Source organism: Schistosoma haematobium, chromosome 4 (genome assembly GCF_000699445.3).
Source record: "Schistosoma haematobium chromosome 4, whole genome shotgun sequence".
Lineage (NCBI taxonomy): Eukaryota > Metazoa > Platyhelminthes > Trematoda > Strigeidida > Schistosomatidae > Schistosoma > Schistosoma haematobium.
Window position 1 is genome coordinate 31,036,204 of NC_067199.1, and position 22,424 is coordinate 31,058,627.

At 30.6% G+C, this 22,424-nt stretch overlaps 1 protein-coding gene across 1 annotated transcript in view; it reads right to left on the reverse strand.

Moving 5' to 3' along the window:
* Nucleotides 1–2,859: 2,859 nt before the first annotated feature.
* Nucleotides 2,860–22,424, reverse strand: part of MS3_00007848 (uncharacterized protein) — a 35,241-nt gene continuing 15,676 nt past the window's right edge. The window contains exons 5-12 of the mRNA XM_051216193.1: nucleotides 20,991–21,130; nucleotides 18,577–18,834; nucleotides 15,367–15,700; nucleotides 13,460–13,677; nucleotides 12,411–12,464; nucleotides 8,726–9,094; nucleotides 7,319–7,638; nucleotides 2,860–6,037 (exon numbers count right to left, since the gene is read on the reverse strand). Coding sequence (XP_051066760.1) covers nucleotides 5,672–6,037; nucleotides 7,319–7,638; nucleotides 8,726–9,094; nucleotides 12,411–12,464; nucleotides 13,460–13,677; nucleotides 15,367–15,700; nucleotides 18,577–18,834; nucleotides 20,991–21,130 — 2,059 coding nt within the window. The 3' untranslated portion in view covers nucleotides 2,860–5,671. The remainder of the gene's footprint in view (nucleotides 6,038–7,318; nucleotides 7,639–8,725; nucleotides 9,095–12,410; nucleotides 12,465–13,459; nucleotides 13,678–15,366; nucleotides 15,701–18,576; nucleotides 18,835–20,990; nucleotides 21,131–22,424) is intronic.

The following is a 22,424-nucleotide window of genomic DNA, read 5'->3' on the forward strand; positions in this document are numbered from 1 at the left end:
TCTGTCCGACTGTAATCATTCTATGGATGCTGTTTGAGCACAAGCCAGAACTATGAGTACAGTAAAAGTACGTGCTATCAATATCTATTTATTTGTTTAAAATAGTTGATAAAATGTGACTTTTTATGTTTCATTCTAATCTGTGAATTCATGTCATAAGTAGTATAAGTATGCTGGAGCACTTTATAAGACGATGGTTATTTGAACTGCAACATATTTTCAAAATAAGGAAACATTGATCTAGAAATATGAAAATAGACAAGACATGTTTGTGAATAAATCGGCAAGTTTTGGTAAAAGTGAGAAATTATTATCAATGGAATCTAGTAATAGAATTGTTTTATTTTACAACTCATTAGATGAATGAGTCAACATCCTGGTATTGATTTTTACACAAGAACTCGTATTCAGTACTTTTCGCTTCAAAAACTCGATATATTATCCACCTAGCTACTGAGTCCTGATGTACACTAGCTGGTTCAAATGGAATGGGTTTAGTTTGCAAGTGCATTTATTTTGATGTTGTTAATGTTAAAGTCTGATCAGTCTTTTTCGGCACATATGTATCCTTAGCAGATATCGCCAATATAGTCACAACAGGTCTATGATCTTTAATCCAATATTCAATATTAATTTAATAGACTTGCTATTGCTGATCATGACTATTATAGCAATACAGCTATGATTTATTCTCTGTCAAACCCTTTTATTAACTTATTTAGCAGATAATATTATTCATACAGTAACTATTCGTCTATTCTTTTGTATTATTATGCTCACTGCCATGCTAGATTAAACATGTGTACTTGATCACGTGTGACAGCCCGCGCACATGCCTCTCTCTAGTTTAAATGTCGATCGCTTAAATATAGCTCGATAAGTCATTCTCTTTACCATGTATATGTGTGCTTGAATCCTATTAATAGCCTTTGCCGTGCCTAGGTCCGCCTTAATCCGATTTGACTATAAATTTACTTATGTATTCACTCGCAAACACATATTAACCTCTCTCCTCCAAATTCGCTCAATGTACTTGTACATTTGTTATCTGTGCTATCCGCTAATAAACAGTAGTTGCCGCTTCTTATCGCCTTCGGAATTCGAACACCAATGGGGATTTATATGTTAACGGTTATCAAGGTGATTGATTCACAAAGCTAAACCACTATAATTTCATTTTGCTTTGAAACATTTTTGATGGCAAATAATAAATAAAGGATCTAGTAAAGGATCAGAATGTGCAACCAATATGTACTGTTCACTAATTCTAGTATATTGAATGTATTATATATATATATGCCTGTCTAATTATTTAAAACATGCAAACTGATATCATGGAACCTAATAAATCACTATACAACTTACATCATGGATTCTACATTTCATTAGGTTTTTGGAATAAATCATAATTTATGGGGATGAATACATCTAAAATAAACATTAGGTTTTCAGTGAGATTAACATTAAAAACGAATGTGATTATTATATGAATCGTTCATTTAAATACAGTTCTTCTATATTAAAGTATTAACTACTAACAGTTAACTTTATCGCTTGAAATAATTACATCTGTCTTCCCAGTTGAATGAATTTTATTCTTTTACTCATAAATATTACAAATCTAAAGTGTAACATATTGACTGATAATTTAACTGTTTAGAATGGTTTTGTGTTTGTCTAGTTGTCACACTTATAAAAGAATATTCGTTAACTAAGTTTAAACAGTGAACAGATCTTTTTGAGTATCATTTGAATTCAAGACATCATTTCTCAGGACGATTACGTTTTTTTGTTTTCAATATGTTGAGCGGATGTTTGTTCGACGGCTTTGATAATTTATTTGCTCAAACAAATAGTTGACATTTCTGATTATAATACGAAAATGTCTATGTAATTTGCTTTGATCAGACTAGTCATAATATTAGGAAATTACTATGAGGAATTGGACGACATTACTCCATGTTCGTTTATTCAATATTTTAAGCTAAGCTCCTAGGTTTCAAACACACATGACTAACATTGTTCGAAGTATGACGTAACCACTGTATATTCATTTGGTTCATATGACATCTGTTATATTTTTCAAACATTCTATAGTGATTAATTATAATGACTTTTTAAACTTATGTATTTATAACAGATCCCAAACCTTTTTTAGTTAACCACATACGAATTACTTTACAATGGTTAAAATCAAATGTATTCAAAATTTAATTATACTATTTGAGTCACATTTTGACCTTGTTAATTATTCACTTATCAACCTTGACTGATTTTAAATAAGCGTATGTTTGTGCACTTTTTATCCTATTGATCACATGTCTGTAACTTATTTTTGTGTGGCTATATATATCGATTCATGCTTGGTTAAATTGAGTTGGCTCACATACCTCCTCTGATCCATTTCATTTCTTTTCTTCACTTCCTTCGTTGCGCTTCTCTGATTGTTTATCCAGATCAATGGGTGTACAAAATATATATGCATTCAAAACTTCATTCTCGTATTTGACTTATTTTATTCCGTTATTCACTAACGCGAGTTAAGTCGATGATTATGTACGAGGATTGGCGATATGTAAATATTTCAATAGCAATCAAGTTAGATTTAGAGCCAATGTCATAATTTTCAAAATAAGGCATGTTAGTGAATTAAACATTGGTATATGTTCAAATATTGAACTTAAGCATCTGATAGGGGATACATATTAGCTCTATTTGATAAAATGAGACAGATACAATAAAAAAGTTAGATCACGGTTTTTCTCAATTCAGTATAATAATTATGATAACTGCTTAGAATAAAATTCTTTTTATTTTCAATTTAATCATTTGCTCAATATAATATTAATTTCATTTTTAGTATAATTTTTGTTTAAGTTATAGTATTGTTTATATTGAATTAACACAAACTATGTTTAATATGAGATGTAGTATGCAATTTTGTGGTATTTTCATATATGTGATTTACTTGATTAGTAATTAATTGAGTGTACAATTCATTGTATAAATTAGTGTATTTTTGGCTAGGGTTGTCATGTTCTGAAGTGAATTAATCTTCACTTGTACCAGATTATTTTTTGTATTCTTTGAGACATATGAAATGTATTTGTTCATTATTTCAAGTACAAGTAATAGGAGAGGAGGATATAACATACATAAGTAAATAAAATTATATGAACATCTATAGATTGATAATAAATGTAGCTTGGGATATTTTTAATCAAAGTAAGAATTATTAGATGTACAAAATACATTAAGTTCACTACGGATAAATATATTTTACCTGAAGACATACTTTATTCATTCAATGTTTATATTACTTTTAAACAATGAAGAAAACCAAATACATGACTATATTTTTATATATCATGCAAAAGCTGTTTAGAATAGCTGACAAGTTTACAAAAGAATAAGAAACAACTTTGTCGAATAGACTATTTAGTTTAAAATTCATTAGTATGTCCAGTAATGATAAAACAGTAATTTCCGGAATTTTCACAATACATAAATACATTAACATTTTGTCACTCCGATTTTTTACTTAAATGACATTTACCTTAACTAATTCATTAATATTGTGAATCCTTTATATAACACTTGCGACATGAATTTTTTTATTATTAATATCATGAATCAATAAGGACTTTCTTCAAAAGAGTTGTATCTATGATGTAATGCATTGGAAATCGAGTATATTGACAAGGCATAAAACCCTTAAGTTATTCATTAGCAGTAGGTTTTATAACATTTTAGAGTTATTTCGCCTGATCGTGGAACTTTACCAAATATGCCCTAATTTTTCTCAATTAAAACCTAAGTGTCTGTTACAACTATTATTTGCAGAAAATACATCACAATATATAGATTTTTCCCAATTACTCGGTTATTACTAATTACCCTCTAACGAGACAAATCAAGCTTCATCTAGATATTAGGTTAATCTGTGTCACATAATTAACTGTGGTTAAAATAGATCTAAAATTAAAGTTACCTCACAAAATGCAATTATTATATGTATACATATTGTTAAACTAGTGTCGGATTATTAAACTCTGAATGCTAACCAACTACGATACGGTAGTTATAGAATGTAACAACTCAACTAAGAACCTGACATTATTCTCCATAGCCATTAGTGTATTCTTTAAAAACATAACGCTTCTGTCTTAAAGTCAAGTATCAACTTTCTAGAATTCAAAGCTAATAATAGTTTTTGGTAATAGTATCAACAAACAAATAACAACGATATCATAATTTGCAATCTAAAAGCATTCAATTCTGTTCATATTGCAGTATACAATAATGAGTGCATAAAGAAGCAGAACTACTGACAGCCAATTTACATTATTTATATGAACAGACTAAAGCAAGTTATAATTGTTTCAGATGTTATCAAGAAACGCATTTGATAATGACCAGTAGATGATGAATACCAGGCTAAAACATTAGAATTATGTATTTCAATGAAGCACCAATTCAATTAATCTTAAGGCGATGTACTTTTTACTTAAGATTAGGATGAAATGTAAAATTAGAATAATTACACATAATCTTATATATATTTTGGTATGGTGCTTTAGGACATATCACAGAACAATAACAAACACATACAATTTACATAAACGATTACATAAATAAACCGGTAAAATGAAGTTTTTTCCATTTCAAAAAACAAAAACATGAGGTAGAAATATTAGTCAAAAACTTTTTTCAGGTTATAGTTTCCTCCATTCCACTGATAAAGAAAGTAATTTATAACGGGTTTAAATCAGTAATGAGACAAATTTACTTTTACTTTCTTTTAAGCCAAAACGATTGCACTTTTGTGAAATATTAGCTTTAAAGGGGGAGGGGTGAATAAAATCTAATCATTTATTTCACAAAAAATCAAAGCAAGAAAACAATAGAGAACAAGAGAACGAAACAACAATTCTTGCCAGCAAAATATTGTCTATACATAATCAAAAAAAGTTATTAAACAGTAGCAAAGTGTTTTAATGAATTATTTATTTGTATCATATAGTATTATGTCATTTCTTTGTATAATTACATTATCTTTCTTTTGAACGTACCTATGAAATAGTTTTACAAATGCAGTGTAAAAAAATCATAGGCAAATCGAGGACACAATGAAAAACCTTGGATACAAACAAAAATTCATATCTTTTTGTACAGGAAATAGAGATTGCAATGAAGATATGTATATTCAAGCATAGTTTGCTATAAAAATTTATTTTTGTTTTTTAATCCAACATATCAATATGAAAGAGATTTTTTCTGAAACATTAGATCACCAGAGTATAGGACTGGTATTTAAAATGCGTGAACAGAACAATTTAATCAATGGAATGATAAATCATCATAATGTAGCATTAAAATACATGTTTTTACTTCTTAATATTCATTAAAAAATAAGATCTGTAAGCTTACTGCTAAGACAAGACATAAAAGCACACCTATTAACAATAGTATACATCAAAAATGAAAGCTAACATTAAGAAGAACTATAAAATGTACACACGTATACACATCACAAAAGAATAGATACGGTGATTTGAAAATCTTATTTTATTAATTATGCTCTGTGAAATTTTAATTTGTTTTTCTTTACCTAGTCTAAATGGAATTGTTGAATGAAACTACACAGTTCATACTTTAACATTCATTGAATTTACTTTAAAAAAAAGTTGGTAGACATAGTAAAAATCAATAAAATACTACACATGGAGTAACTCAAAACGTATGTTTTGTGAGAATTATTTTTTTCTAGTTTATTATTACTTTGCATTTGTACCGATGTTCTTATATGCCTCCAAGCTTGAGTTTCTTGTTGCTGCTGTTGTTGTTGTTGCTGTTGACGTTGTAATTGTTGTAAACGATATGTTTTATCAAGAGTTCTATCTAAATCATAATGTTCATTAAATCCTGGTGCTTTTAAAATGCTTTTTTGAAATGTTGAAAACTTAACATGATATCTTATTTGCGGATATTGATCATTGATCATTATAGTTAGAACTTCTAGTAGATTAATGCATAACTAAAATGTAAATGAATGAAAACATCTCGCATAATTATGATTATTGAATGACCAAAAAACATTTACTACAAAATCTGAGTATGAATATGACTAGTAAAGTGTCAAGGACTTCATGTTACACAGATCGTCAATCTTGTTATTGAAATATGACCATTTGAATATGTTAGCTCTTTGGATTTTAAAGCATATTGTACATACACTTATCCAAAGAAAAACCTATCGTTTTCTTGTTATACCATTAAAACATCATTTTCAACACTTTCCTGAGTAATAAATCTTATGAACATTAATCTTCGGCTACAAATTAAAGATATCAGTTTTCTGATAATGATCTAGGAGTTAAATTCGGTTATATTGACCAACAATTTGTCCGTAGATACTGATTTTATTTATTGAGTTTACTTATTTAAATATAGACTATCATTATATTTTCTTTTGTAAATTTATCAATAAATGCTGAGAAAAGGTAGATAAAGTTTCCTTGTTCAGTCATAATTGAATATTTTCCTATTTAATTCATTTTAGTCAAACTTTCTTGTCATTAAACAATTATATGGTGAACTTCACCTCTATGTATTTATATATAAACATACTGTGATGCGTGCTACTTATATTGATATAAGTAATATATGACGCGAGTCAGAAATGTAATGTCTGGCAGCAGAAGATGGGGGAAGATCAAGAAAACAAGAGTGGGAATAGAATACAATTTGTATGAAAATGCAAGGACAATGAAGTCTGAGGCATTTTGAAACATCTGTTAAACATTTTGCAAATTAACGATTTGATATATGGTTCTCAAATTTTATTGAGATGCTCTGTAATGTTGTGTTCAATACATTCGGTTGTCCCCACCCGTGTTCTGTTCACTACAATACTACTGACAAGTGACATCTTCGGCACAACTTTTGATATTTATATAAATTATTATAATGTATGTTGATAAATATGACATGTTTTGTTATCAAACAACAGTAGGACTATGAACGTTTTGCATACTCCCAGTAATTTCAGTCCTCAAACTACTAATTCCAATAAATATCAATAAGGTCAGATGAAATAATTTACTTTCTTAACATGAAAGAAATTGTTAACTTATGACTGCATAAGATATCAAACAACTTGAACATTGTGTAATTGTAAATGCTTCCAGTGAACAGTCAGTTCTTCCGTTACATGAATCTACAAACTACAACTCAGTAAAATAGAAAAATGCTACATATCAACTTATAAAATTAACATACATAGTTATTTTAACAATATATTTTGTTTTAAACATACAGATGTTTTATTTTCTGTCGGAAAAGATGTGTCTAAATTGATCGCCAGTAGATATTCTAATCGTTTTAATAACTTATTCGAATTATTGTTGGTTGAATGTTGTTTTAACCAGAAATGTTTATCATCGATTGTTTGATATGCAGATAATATCAACCGACAGCTTTTCTGTCCAAATAAATGTGCTAGGAAATTCGTCAGCAGAAATTCAAGTTGAATAATACTTCCGTAAAATTCATATTCTGAAAGTGATTTATCATCAGCCAGCAAATCAATCGTTGTAGAATACATTTCCACATCGAAATCAATCAATAGTTTATGACCTATAAGAAATGGAATGATGACATAACACAGTTGTGGAGATGAATGACAAAGTATATAAAAATCCTATTTACAGTGTAGCAAGTTATCAGCTGATAGTTGCATCATTGAAAAATATTTAACTAATTCAAAAAAAAGCGGATATGTGGACCACGGACCACTTCAATTAAGTTGTTGTGAGTCAGATTTACAAGTGAAACTTTAGTAACTTACTTTAAACCATGGAAGAGTATATTACTCTATATGTCCAGTGAAGAAAATAAATATTTAACTTCACATCATAATTTCATGAAAATAATAACCACCGTTATCAACATGAAAGATTGTTAAATCTAAGTAGAGATTAAAAGTAATATAACGCATATTTGCTTAGAATTATTTGTGTGAGAGTATCATTAATTTACCATAAACGATATGGTAAGAAACTAAAATTGTTTAGTAATAAAAGTTCCATTATGTTCATCTATATATAGTCGTTTTCTTTTTTCACTGAGTGAAAAACTCAATCGCATTATGATTCAAGCATCGCAAATGACCTATTCAATTTGTTGTTATACAACATGATGTTGTCATACAATCTACATGTTTTTGTGAGTTTTTCACCTACGAATCATTACAGTTAGCTTACTTTATATTACAAAAACTCAAAAATCAGTCAGCCGAATACATTTAGTAAAACAGACGTATCTGATTCTAATTTGATTATGAGATGGGACTGTGAATATTTATGAATTATTGCTAATAGCTCATTTGTTCATAATCAACGTTTCGTTATCTAGATATTTCTATTCACCGATTCCTGTCAGTATTTACTCATTCAACTAATTAAATTCGACTGGGAAGTCGGTTACTTTGAAGTTGAGTAAAAATAATAGATGCGTATTAGACAGAAGAATTTTCAGTCTCTTCTACTTAGTACATAAACAATAACGGTGTCTGGTTGGAATACCTATTTAGATAAATTGTGTCCTGATGCCATCTAATTCATTAAGAGAATTTTGCAATTAAATTATCGAACTTTTTAATCGATCACATTTATATTTAGAAAAACAAACTAACGATAAAGTGAGGTAATTTAAGGTCACAAACCTGTTAAGAAATATTGGTTTTTCGGAATGAATACATCACAGACAACATGATCATATGCATAACATACACAGTGACGATTAAATTTTGGTAGATAAAGACAACCTAATGATAAATTTGCTTGATAAATATTGATTGTCTGTATTCGTGTTGGAAAAGTAACATTTTGACTAGTACGATTAGATAAAGAATAAGCATGCCAAATTTTCATCTCTGTTCCATAACACATTTCATATCGACAACCAACGTGACAATTGCATAGTAAAGAACAATTTCGTGCAAGCTGCTCCTCTTCTTGATAAACACGCAAAGATGGAATTCTGACAAAATCTTCAGAAGGCATTTGTAGTTTTTTCATCATTTTACAATATACTGAGAAAGAAAAACAAAATAAAAATTTATTTGAAATTAGTATAAGAGTGAAAATCGAAAATTCCCCATTTTGGCTTATTTTGTTTTGAAATACTGTTAAGCTAGTTCAAATACTTAACTAGTCCACCGAAGTTTTCCAGTGATTGTAGGATTTGATCTTTTATAAATAGGTGTGAAATACAGTTCACATAGTTAAATCAACTATTTCAGAGAAAAACCATAATTAGACGGTACTGGGTTTGAGTCCCAGTGCGGACATCAAATCTGAGATGCAGGTACACCGAGCTGACGAGTCCTAAATAGGACGAAACGCACGTCCTGGATTCTACTGCTAGCCACTATCTATCTTTTCTTATAAAGTTTGTAATAATATGATGTAAGTTCTAAATGAACTAATCTAATCTTTTGTAACGAGCTATATACCCTCAAAGGATAAATATTTTATTACACATTTAAAAATGTATTTGTAATTTAGTGTACTGTTACGTGACATGTTAAGATTTGATCAAACCTGAAAATGCATGCTTGGAGTTATAAATAGAGGGGCAATTTTCAAAAATAGTTGTTATACAACTTACATCTACATTCTAATGGTTTACATAAATTTCGTCTAAAAAAGTTCCTAAACTGTTCAGTAAAATAATATAGTTAGTCAACTGTGTTAAAGTTAAAGGGGCTTCTTTCAAGAACCTTAAAAACCTTTTGAAAAATAGTTTATGAATGAGCTCAAAGTAACCAATCAGGTAGAAAACAGAAAGCGATGACTTTTGGAAACTTCAGCTAACAGATTGTATTGGAATCATTAAACAGAGGTAAAATCGGACTTAATCCCATGATGCAAATGGCCCCAAAGTGAATAAAAAGACTATTTTGTCCTTAAAAGTATATTAATCTAAACTTTTTTCAGCCTTATCTAGATGAATATACTGAATATTATCCAATGGTTCTTGCAGAATTGATTACGTAATAAATACGAATCTTAGCATAGACCGAAACAGTTTTAGTAGGGTTGAGGATAATCTCAAATATCATTCACAGTTCTACGCTTGAATCTAGCGACTAACCAAAATCAAGCGGAAATTATTATTTGCACTATCACAACCCTTTATGAAGGGCGTGTTTCGTTAGCCGCCGTTTTTGCTGGCTCACATGAGAAACGTCAACTATTTTACGACGGAAATACCACTCCATCATGCAACGGACGTGTCAGTTATACGCTAGTCAGTCATGATGGAAGAAAAATTGCAGTATAGTAAAAGAAATACCTCCAGCTAATTTTACAATGTAAAAAATTCCAAAATATTCACAACTGAGTAACTAAATAAACGAAAATACTACCCCAAATACTGGCTGCGATACACTTAAATGACTTGAAAACGTGGAGTTTATCCTTAGCGTTTTAATTATTAGGCAGTTTACAATCTTAGAAATCAACAACAGACAAGTAATATAGTTCATACTCAGAAAGGTTGAACAGATATTACTTCCTCGACAACATTCTCAATGTTTGTAGGTATCATTACCAAGGTTTGGTTTGATAATTTCGAATAAATTGAGCACTGGGTTGATTGTTATAAATAAAAATAATTGTTTAGTAAAAAGAAATCCAAATGGAAGTCTAAACCTATCCATTTACCGAAAACCGACGCACTCAAATCGTTATATTGACTTCCATTCAGCACATCCTTTCAGTGCTAAGATCTCGCTGGCCTTAAATCTTTTTAGAAGAGCTAACAAGATCATCACATCAGAGGAAGACAAACAAAAAGAACAAATGAATGTAATCAGCATCTTACAATTTAATAATTTTCCTATGAAGATTATTAGAAGCATATTAAAACAAAACAGTTTATTACGTTATAATAATGATTCGAATGAAATGCCATGGATTGGTACTGCAGTTCTACCATACCGTCATGGCACAACGGAAGAAATCCAAAGAATCTTAAAACATCACAGAATTAAAGTATATTACAAAACAACGAACACACTACGTAATACTTTAGTTCGCCTGAAAGAAAAAATCCCTTTCATGTCCACATAGAACTGCGTCTACAAATTAGGTTGTATCGATTGTGATGCCTATTATATTGGGGAATCATCCCGTGAAATCTTGACCAGAGCCAAAGAACATATTAGGTACACAAAGAAACCTCCTAACAATCCTGTAGAATTGAACCAACTTCAAATTAAATCGGCAATAGCAGTTCATGCCATTTTCAACAACCACCAAATCGATTTTAAAAATATCAAAATATTGCAAAAAAAGGCTTTTCCAACTACAAAGAAAGGAGGGTAGATGAGGCGTTCTATATAATGCTTAATCCTACTTCTCACAGATTGAAATCATGAACCAGTTGAAGCTAGACCACCATGGAAAACCTGGAAGCACTGGACGGCCGTTTCGTCCTAGTATGGGACTCCTGAGCAGTCCACATACACGATCCCGCTCCCCGCAAGATTCGAGTCCAGGATCTATCAGTGTCGCACGCGAGTGCTTAGCCATTAGACCACTGAGCCGGCATCCAACAGTGTTAATGTCTAACTTCAACTAATTCACCGTACACTAATGTCTTCAGTGAGCTTATATCTCACAACAGACCTTGTTGAACTCCACTGGCCACGGCTTCTCACTAGAAATCCAGGAAATGCATCTTGAAGTCAGTCGCTAGTAAGCAGATGATGGATTCCAGGTTTTCCATGGTGGTTTAGCTTCGATTGACTCATGACTTCAAATATTTAATGATCCTCTAATTTTGGAAATTTAATCTAATACGTATACTGATAAAGTAGGATTTAGTAAACTTATTTTTATAAATATATTCTTTGTTGATAATTAGTAAATTCGCAAAGAGAATAAGAATAATTATGAACGACCGTATTGTCAAAAGAATTTATAAGTCTGTCATTCTTACAACATCTAGTATGCAATTTAACAAACAACAGATAATTAGTAATTTTACTATATAAACACATTATCCAACTTTATACCAGTAATAAATCTTTCAAATTTCAGTAAAAGAGCCAAGATAATTTCATATGTTGGAGTATCATGTTTCATAGTAAAACTGAAAATTGTTGATAAGTTACAGTTATCACTGTAAAAATGTTTTAGATTCTTTTGGTGAATGTCTGTTAAGATGTCAAATAAAATCCCATATTCTTTGCATTAATCCTTTATTATTGGAAAATGTTCCGTTTTACTTCTTGTCAAGCTAATTTCTTCTACAGTGACAAAATGCTTTGAAAAGGCCAAAAAAACATTATGTATAATGAAAATGGATGGTGATATACTGAATATCAAAAGCTGACTTACATGGATTGTGAGTTAAAGTTGGGCTTCCTAATTGATGTGTTTCGGGAGTGATTTCTGAAAATCATAATGACAATTTTGCAATATTATTGGAAGGTTAAATAAAGATTTATTGTCAAGAGAATTGATTTATTAAACAATTCTTCAAAATCACTTTTAACTGACGATACAGGCTGAGAAATAACTGTTGTCTGTCCATAGTTTAATCTACTTGGATACATGGGCTTATTAGCACTCGTGAATGCACACAAATATAACAGAGTGAAAATCTAATCCTTCGTCAACTATTTTTCAATAATTATTCGTTCACCACCGGTTCATAACGAAACATCCCTTGGTATGAATCCGAAGACGGAAACAAAGCGTTTCACATAAGTATAGTGTAAACTTCTGTCTTTTACATGGTTCACACTGTTAGATATAGAAATGATTTGTTTTGTTGAAACAATGAATAAAATACAATTGAAAAATTATTTGAGACAAGTTGTCACATAGAATAAAATGCTATATGTTTCTCAATACGTCTTGAATAATCTCTGGTTTATGAATGGTCTTAAATTACTGTACATTTTCGAATCGGTACATATTATTTTAGTATACTGTATGAAGCTGTTCGAATAAATTCCCGGCCAACAAAGCTCCTTTCATTCTGAATTAGTCTCATTTAACCAATAGAAAATCAGACAGGTGAATGTAACGTTAAAACTAATGTTTTGTGGACTTACGTTTTACTTCAATTTTGTCATCCTTACTAATTATTCTTAGTATTCCTAGTAGTGTTGGTAATTGTCGAATGGGTTTTTTAAGGATTACATTATTACTGTATAAATAGGTTATTAGATAAGGTATTTTATCTTAATCCAAATAATTCTTAAATATTTACTGATTGAGCACATAATTTAAAAACACTGCTGAAATGAACACGATTCTAAGCGACTGAGTTATTTTTTGTCTGATTGAGTTTTTGATTATTTTAACTATGGGAAGAAAAAAATGGAATTTTACAAAACCCTAGGTATTAGTACTCCTTTTATTCATTACTGAATACTTACCAACGCAGGGAGGTTGTGTTAAAATCCTACCGAATTCACTGCATCCTGTTAGTACATTATTTGATGGATTTAACTTCGGTCGTGTTACTTCACAACTGCAACCACCAGCCCATGGACCGCTCCATAATCTTCGGTAAGAGTTTAAACAGGCAGATGGATTTAAATAACAAAGTCCATTTGAAGTTTGACATTCTGAAACCAGCAGATCATAACTTGTCCTGAAAGATTTCAAAAATGTCAACATTCTTAATGCTAACCATTTCAATTATCATGATAAAAATATTTTATTAGAGCTGTTGATTACACAACTTATGAATCCCTCAAATTTAAGACAAAAATCTTGTATATAAAGCACTCTGCTTTGCCACTGTATAACCCTCACATTTTTTTGATACAAATGCTTCTCCATAAATGAAGCAAACATGTGTTTCATCTACATGTGTTTATTTACATGTGATGATCATTTCAGGCCGAGTTTTGTAAGTAATTTACCAATTAGTTAACAAAATCGTATTCTATGTGAAATATATATGTCATGAAGTGGCTGTAGTAGTTTATAAACTAATCCAATACATTATCGTTCAGTTTTGTGTCATGATCTGGTACCAATTATTGCTTATATAATGAAACAATAATATATTTCGATAGTTTGTAGTTTTTTGGCAGGGAACATCGGAAAAGGCATGTTATTAAAAATTCATAACACAATTTAACTCGGTTTCTTGTGATATATGTTTCGTAAAGTTGGCTTAGTTACATCCAGACAATTACCTTCTGAGTTTAGCGCTAAAATAAATTGTTTTGAGATGTAAATTGCGGACAAATCCGCTAAAGGATTTCTTTAGTTACTTTAAATACAAATAACACATGATTGCTTGATGTTAAGGGTCTGGAATTCTCAGAACAAACGTTTTAGTTAAATTTTTTGTTTCAGTCCTGTACTGATGTAAAACACAGACATTTTTCAGGTTTGATGAAACAAACTACATCATGAAAGACTTTGTATGCATGCCGTTTTTACGTTCAAGGCGGCCTCTTTATTATTTTACCGGATTTACTCCATTGATTAATGTGGACCGAAATGATTTGTTTTGAAATAAATTCAAAAACTTCCCGAATGTTTCACGAATTTGTTTGTTGACCAAATACACATAAGTAATATTTTGAGTGGTATACTTGTAGGAGCTGAGACACGACAAGCTGTGAAATACTAAGTTCTGTTTTGGTACCATTCACAAATCAGAGGTTACTAACCCATTAAATTTTCTAACACTGTTTGATGGGACATAAACATGATTTTTTCAACCTACTAAGTAGATCATTCGGACTGTAAATTATGCGTATGTACCTAATGGTTCATTTTTCTGACCATATCAAAATAAAGTAGGCAGTATATTGATGGTATGAAAATTATATTCTGCATATCACATTTTGTTACAAGTAAACTGGACAGAATTATCCAATTTATCGGTATAATGATAGTTTTCAAATATAACTTCTATGTTTGTAATATTCAATACGCAGATCTGTCTGAAGATTTTATTCACCTACTTAGATTAGATTCAGAAACAATTTTATTACATTTTTGACAATGATGGCTAATAAGATATTAGACGATTCCATGAAGTTAACAGTAAGTCATGGTTCGCAGCTAGTTATTACCCATTGGCAAGACGCACTAGTAATTTTTAGTGAATCGATGCTTCCCGCACCCAGCATCAATAGAATAGATAGACTTTCAATTGGTCACGCCTCAGTTACCATCAATCGTAGTAGCCAAAAATCATGTTTGCAGTCATCTATTCGTATGATTATTACAAAACATATCACTGAAATTTAATAAGTCCACAAATCAGAAATGATATTTATCTTGAAGTATTTAAATGATATTTATTTATATTGCATACCTACAAACTGGATCATTCTGACACTTAACCCATGCTTGATAACAATCCATCCTCAATCCATATGACTGACGAATACATCTGGGTACAAATACATTTTGAATCTGCTGACAATCCAAATCACTTACTGTACAAGTGCATGATATGGCTTTATTTACCAGAGAATTTGTTTCCTTGTAAAAAAGTTCTAGTGAGTTTATACACTGATTTGGATTTCTACAGGCAATAAACTGCCTATTCATCTGTGCGCATCCATAACGAAGATTTACAAAATGTTGAAGACAAACAGGTTCACGAAGACATTCATAAAATATTGAATAACATTCCATTTTATTATCTAATTTGAATAAAAAGCAGTAAGATTGAAAAATATCAGTGTTTATTTCACCTGTAGAAATAATTGAGAAGTAAATGAGCCTTAAATTACCAGAAAATATTTTACAATCAGAATACGATCTCGACAGAACAATGTGAAGATGGATTTGATCTGAAGAATGTGATGTATTTGCGCTATACATCTCGAACAATCTGGTCACACGTATATTTGTGAAGTCATTTTATATGAAAATTAATAAAGATCAATTAAATGAAAGTTCAAGTAAACGAAGTGATAATTGTAGATGAAAGGGAGTGAAAATAAACATCGGATAGAAAGAACACTAATAAATTGTCACTTTACTCTAGGCCATAAAATGACATAAGAATTATTTAGACAAATTCAATCTTATGACAAATTGTTTCTGTATCCAAATGGTGGGTTTGAATTTACGATTAATCAAGGCATCTATAAACCTACCAATTCGTCGTCGACAATTTCTATACGCTTTAAAAGCTGTATTGATGTCAATTCTATGCCTCGTTTGAACTATGTGGTTTGTTATCGATGAGCATGGTTTTCTACTTCCCACGCTTATCGATAACAAAGCATATAATTTAAACGGTGCACAGAATTAACATTAACAAAGCTTTTGAAACATCTAGAAATTCTAATCATAATTGATTGATCACTGGGTGGTGAACAATGTCATATGTGTCAAGTTCTATTTAGTACAGATCGAATGCTATCAACCACTTGTCTTTCTATACGATGTTTATTTTCTCTCCCTTTTATCTACAATTACCAATTCGTTTACCTGAACTTTCATTTAATTGACCTTTATTAATTTTCATATAAAATGACAAGTATATGTGTGATCAGATTGTTCGAGATGTACAGCGCAAATACATCACTTTTTTTAGATCAACTTCGTTTTCTCATTGTTCTATCGAAATTTATAAAAGGAATAAAATGTGATGTTTGATAATATGAATCACTCATTTGAAAACGGATTTCATTCTATTTGTCAAGTTCAAAATAGAGAATACAGAAGTAAACAACTTGACAGTTTAATCACTTGTCGACATTTCTATAAAAATCATTCTTTTTTATCTTAATTTTCAAGTTGGCACATTAACTACTAGACTTATAGGACTGATGTTAACAATGAAATAATTTTCGAAGGATTTAAGATCACGGTGTTTTGTGATTGATGATATTCTCATCGATCATTATTAAAATATCGAGTTTACTCCATTCTAATTTCTAGCCAATGCATTTTGCAATTAAAATATTTGAAATTGCATATGTTATATGCTTGTTTTTAATGTTTTATTTCCTCTTAAACTAATGTAACAACTAATAATAATAATAATGAAGGCGAAGCTTTCTTTAAATTAAGTTTTACGATGAAAGTCAGTTTTAATTAACTAGCTAGAATCTGATATCAATTCTAAAACTTTCGATTCGATTTTTCTGTCAGTAATGATATTGTTTACTCTGGAAAACGTTAGAATTAATCTTTGGTGACCTTGAATATATCAACAATAGGAAATGTCCTTGTGTTATATATATATATATATATATATATATATATATATATATGGGTGGCAACTCACCATCAACTGAGAGCAACAATTCAGTTAAAAGCCAGAAACGAATCCTTAGGGATAAGAATTGTTGACTAAGTGAATTTTTATCTATTGACCTAATATATGATTGAGACTATTCATTTCATCATATTAATAAATTCACTATATTTCTATAGAGACGAAATTAGGATATAGTTTTGTAACTAACCAAATATAATTGATCATCTAAATCGCATTTATTTTTTGCACCGTTTTTATAGTTCTCTATAGTCTTCTGTTAGCTCTCTTCATTTCTCCTTGTTTTAATTCTGTTATGTTCGATTACTCGTGCTTTATTTAACAGTCAATATTTTTATAGCGTTAAGGAAATCATATTATTAACAGAGTTTTAGGTTTAATTTAAATCATAATACTGAAGTCTGTCAAATGACAAATCCCTAGCTAACTTTACCCTTAACAGTTACCATTTTTTTTATTTATGTATTTATTCTATTTGATTCAACCAATAAAATTAAAGGTTCATCAAAGCAAGATTACAGTTTAGGTGAGTTAATAATGCTTTACTAGCATGAAACATCTGTCTAGTGCTTCTCAATTTGTAATGGTTGTTGAACTAAGATCAGTCCTTAATGTAAACAGTAAAAACGTGAAATATACATTAAATTGATTCATCTTGATCATAACTTTCGTGTTTTAAGTTGAGATTTCTTATTTGAGGATAACTTTTGTCATGACTCGGCATCAAGCTACACTGAAGATTCGGTTTCTTTTACTTTGATACCAATTTATAATTTATCACAAAATAGCGAACATATACAATACCATTCTCTGAATTCGGGCCGGTGGTCAAAGAATATGGGCTCCAAAGTTAGTCCAGAATAACCTAAGATCAGGGTGGCTAGTATAAAATGTTCAAGGGATCCAAGTTAAAATGGAAGAGCTTCCTGTTTTTCAGTAGTATTTTAAGATGTCAGCCCGTGACAGAAAATGCTTCCAAGTATTCTGACTAGTAATTCTCTACCAATCTATATTATATTTGGTAACAAGATTCACATATAGAGAAAAATTTCTTTTTGCACTATTAATAACTTTTCATGCAGAACTACAGAAGAATGTAGTTCACGAAGTCAGCTTTACAGTTATCCATCATATACATACTCGCTCTAATGAATAGATTTTTATCACAAGATTATTGTGTATTTACATCATTGACTAATTCAGTTGAAATAGGATGTCTGATAAATTGTTTATTCAGTCTAATTACTTGCATTTGCACAGATGCTATCAAAAGATATCAATACTTACCCCATGTTTCAGAAACAATTGTTTCTATATCAGTTAATTCGTTTGATCTTTGACCACTAATATTAGAACTGATAAAGTGTGACTGGTGTAATACTGATAATGTTTCATTTTCTAAAGTTGTTGAATTATTTTGAACAGCTGTATGATAGTCTGGTGAAACTGGAATAGTTGCTAAATTTTTTTCCAAATTCATATTTACAAAAGAATATTCCAATTCGTTTCCATTAACCAAGTTTATTTCTTGGTTTGATGAAATTTCTGTAGAGGAAAGATCAAAAACAAAAGTGGTAACTAAAATGACTGGAATAAAATGTAAATAGAATATAGAACTCATGGAAAACCATTGAAATGAAAGTTTATCAGTTATTGGTAAATTTTATGATGATTCCTGAAAAGCTGAAGAATCTACGACACAACTTTACTGAAGGCGAATGTTACAGTGTTTTGATTTGAGTTTTACTCTAAATACCCGTGAGTACTGAGAATAGATCATTTTTACACTTGATCACACTTACACACTCAGTAGTAAATATTTAAACAACTTGCCAATTAAAAAAAACTTTCTTTTATTGGCAAATAGAATAAGCTATTCAAGATTTTATAGAAATGTTCTAGGATTACTACAGGAATCTTTGGAAGGAAGAATATGAACCAACAGACTAGAAAATGGGATATCTCATCAAGATATCGAAAATAGGAGATCTTAGCATGTGTGAAGTATCACATTACTATCAGTACCAGCCATGTTCTCAACACTGTTGTCAAACGGTTCAGTAGATGCCCGAATTCGAGACCAACATCTGTCTTTCGTAAGGATCAATCATGTGCTGACTAAAATTCTACACGACGGATTTTCGTCAAAAAATCATTTCAATGGGACTCGTCACCATGCATCAACTTCCTTGATATTGAGAAAGCATTTGACTGCATGCATAGGAAAACATTACGGAATCTTCTTTGGCACTATTTGGTATGATCGTCATCATCTTAGGTAACTCCTTTGATGAAATAGAATTCAAAGTCGTACATGGAGGGCAGCTCACAGATGCATTCCAAGTGAAGACCGGTGTCATACAAGGCTGCCTATGCTTGTTCTTTCCTCCTATTTCTGGTGGTTGGCTGGATTAAGAGAGGATTTGAGGGGAATAGAGGAATACAATGGATGCACCTGGACGATTTAGACTACGCAGACTACTTGACTGTTCCGTACTATACTCAGCAACATGTGCAGATGGAGACAGCCATTGTGACGGCAGCCTCTACAGCAGTTGGCCTCAACATACACACAGAAGAAAGCATGATCAAAATTACAGTGCGAAGAACAGCCGAACAACACTTGACGGAGGAGCTCTGGAAGTGGTAAAAACTTCTACGCACCTAGGCAGCATCGTCGATGAACAAGGAAGATCTGATGCAGATATAAATAAAAGATTTGCAAAGCAAGAGTGGCATTCCTGCGATTGGAGTACATTTGAAACTTGAAATAACTGTCAGCTAACATCAATGTCAGAAGTTTCAATGCAAACGTCAATACAGTTCTGCTGTACTTAGCTGAAATGTGGACAACTAATGCAACCATCACCAGAAATGTACAGGTACTTGTTATATCCCATCAAAGATTAAATTATAGGTAATTTCTGAGATCTATTTATGGGCTAATATATTCTTATTGTATAACTGTTAATAAACTATATATATTTGTATTCCTCTTATTATAGACTTTTAAATGATTTATTGGTTACTGTTATATGATTTACTATTCTCAAGTTATACTCAATTCATTAGTCACAGTTTCCCATAATCACAGCCGCTTTTGGCTTGATCTTGTACAAATGCTGCTTTCTAGTTTATGATGTGATGTGGTCTGATTTTGCATGCATATAAACCAAGTATGTTTATAATACATGATTCGTGTCGCGGGAATTGAGATTGACGTTCTGAACTTAACAAGCAGGGTTAGGAGGAAAAAACCCAGTTGGAACTCTAGGCTGCCGTACTGGTGCATGCGTATAAGTCAGCGTATCTAAATTGACAATCGTATTTCGCGATAATTGTATAGCTAAGGATATAACAGTAGTTACAAATACTTGTCTACACAAAATACTCTAGATCTATTGGTCGTATACTGTCAACGATATCCTAATGAATCACATTCCAGCAGAAGTGGAAAATAGAGAAAGACCTTGAGTATGGACAGGTCACACCTAATAGAAATTATTATAATGTATCACAAGGCAAGTCTCAACTCAAAGCAAATGTAAAAGAGGTATACTAAAGCGCATACCAAAGTATGTAGCTCATATCGATTATTTTCGCAATTTGGTTTTCTTTTTCAAGTCAACAATTCAAAAATTTTAGAAACGATTCAACAAACACATAAATATCATAGGAGCAACATGATGTAGAGAACTTACCAACACATTTATTATCAATTACAGCCTCTTTATAATCTAAACATCTACGGTACCTGCCTTCGTTTAATTCACTTTTACAGTCACAATTCATATGTGTTTTAAGTTGAAGAAATTTCTTTGACGCTTCTAAACATTGTGATCTAGAAGTATTTAGTTATATGTAAAAATTGAAAAAAAATTACATTAGAAGTTAAATTGATTATCATTAGTTGGTGTTTTGTAAACTCTCAACTTTATTGTTATCTTTACTCATAAAAAAATTTGCCAAATTAAAATTGATAGTTAGAAATGTAAACAAAGCAAGAATGACAATATTTATGAAATATGATAAATGGATTGTATTTCATTTCATTCTCTTCAATTACATACAAGCTTATATCTGTAAATTATTTGCTAAATTGAATTTATAATAAATAATGAGTAAATTATGTGCAATGTGAAATGATAGTCCAGTGTTTCCAGGTTTTCCATGGTGGTCTAGTTTTAATTGGCATATGAACTCAACGATTAAATTAATGTGAAAGAAATTAAAAATGGAAGTTTTCAGAAGGGAATTTATTTTGTAATAAGGTTTAGAATGTTAAAATAATTTTATTATGAAATTTTTTCTTTCTAGACTTCTAGAACATGAAAGGTCAATTAATTAAATTATGCTTCCAATTAGTTGGAAAAAAGAAAGTGGTTAGAATGTCATCAAGACAGTTGAAGATTAATTACTGTCTTTTTTCACGAATGAAGGTCATGTATAAGCTTTTTAATTGCTTATGCGAATTTCGCTAATAGAAATGTGAACTGTTTACTGATGACTTTTAATGACTTCACTAAATGGTCGTTTTACTTCATGTCTAGTAGGTGATATGCTAGTGAACTCTTTAGGTAGCTTTCTTCTCGAAGCCAATGTTCACACTAAATATTTTGGGCCACGATCGAATTTAAAAAGAAAGACATCTACATTCGCTAATCGCAAATGAAGGTTTGGTGAGCGAACAGGCAGTGTTGATGTAGGTTCAGTGAAATCCGTTCTTTGAAAAGAATGAAATCTACATCTTGCATTTGATTATCAGCCATCAGTAAACGAAATCTCAATAGAATCAAAGGCCTTTTCCAACAATTTTAACAAACACCATTTTTGCGAAGAGGTAAAGATTGATTTTGGTCAGATGAAAATTGACACTCTATTATTATTTTAGATTTATAATTTGGAACACTTATAGACCTTATACTTTTTTATACAAATTTATTTTCTCTTAATTATTTTAATCTTCATCGATGTAGGACACTTTTCTTAATCTGCATACCACAATATTTTCTTCGTACTTTATTTAATTGAAAGCCAATTGCTGTTGTAAGATAATGTTCTACAAAACAAAATTATGACTGGGTGGTCCACTACTAAAGTGAAACAATACAAATGAAATTCAGACATAATTAACT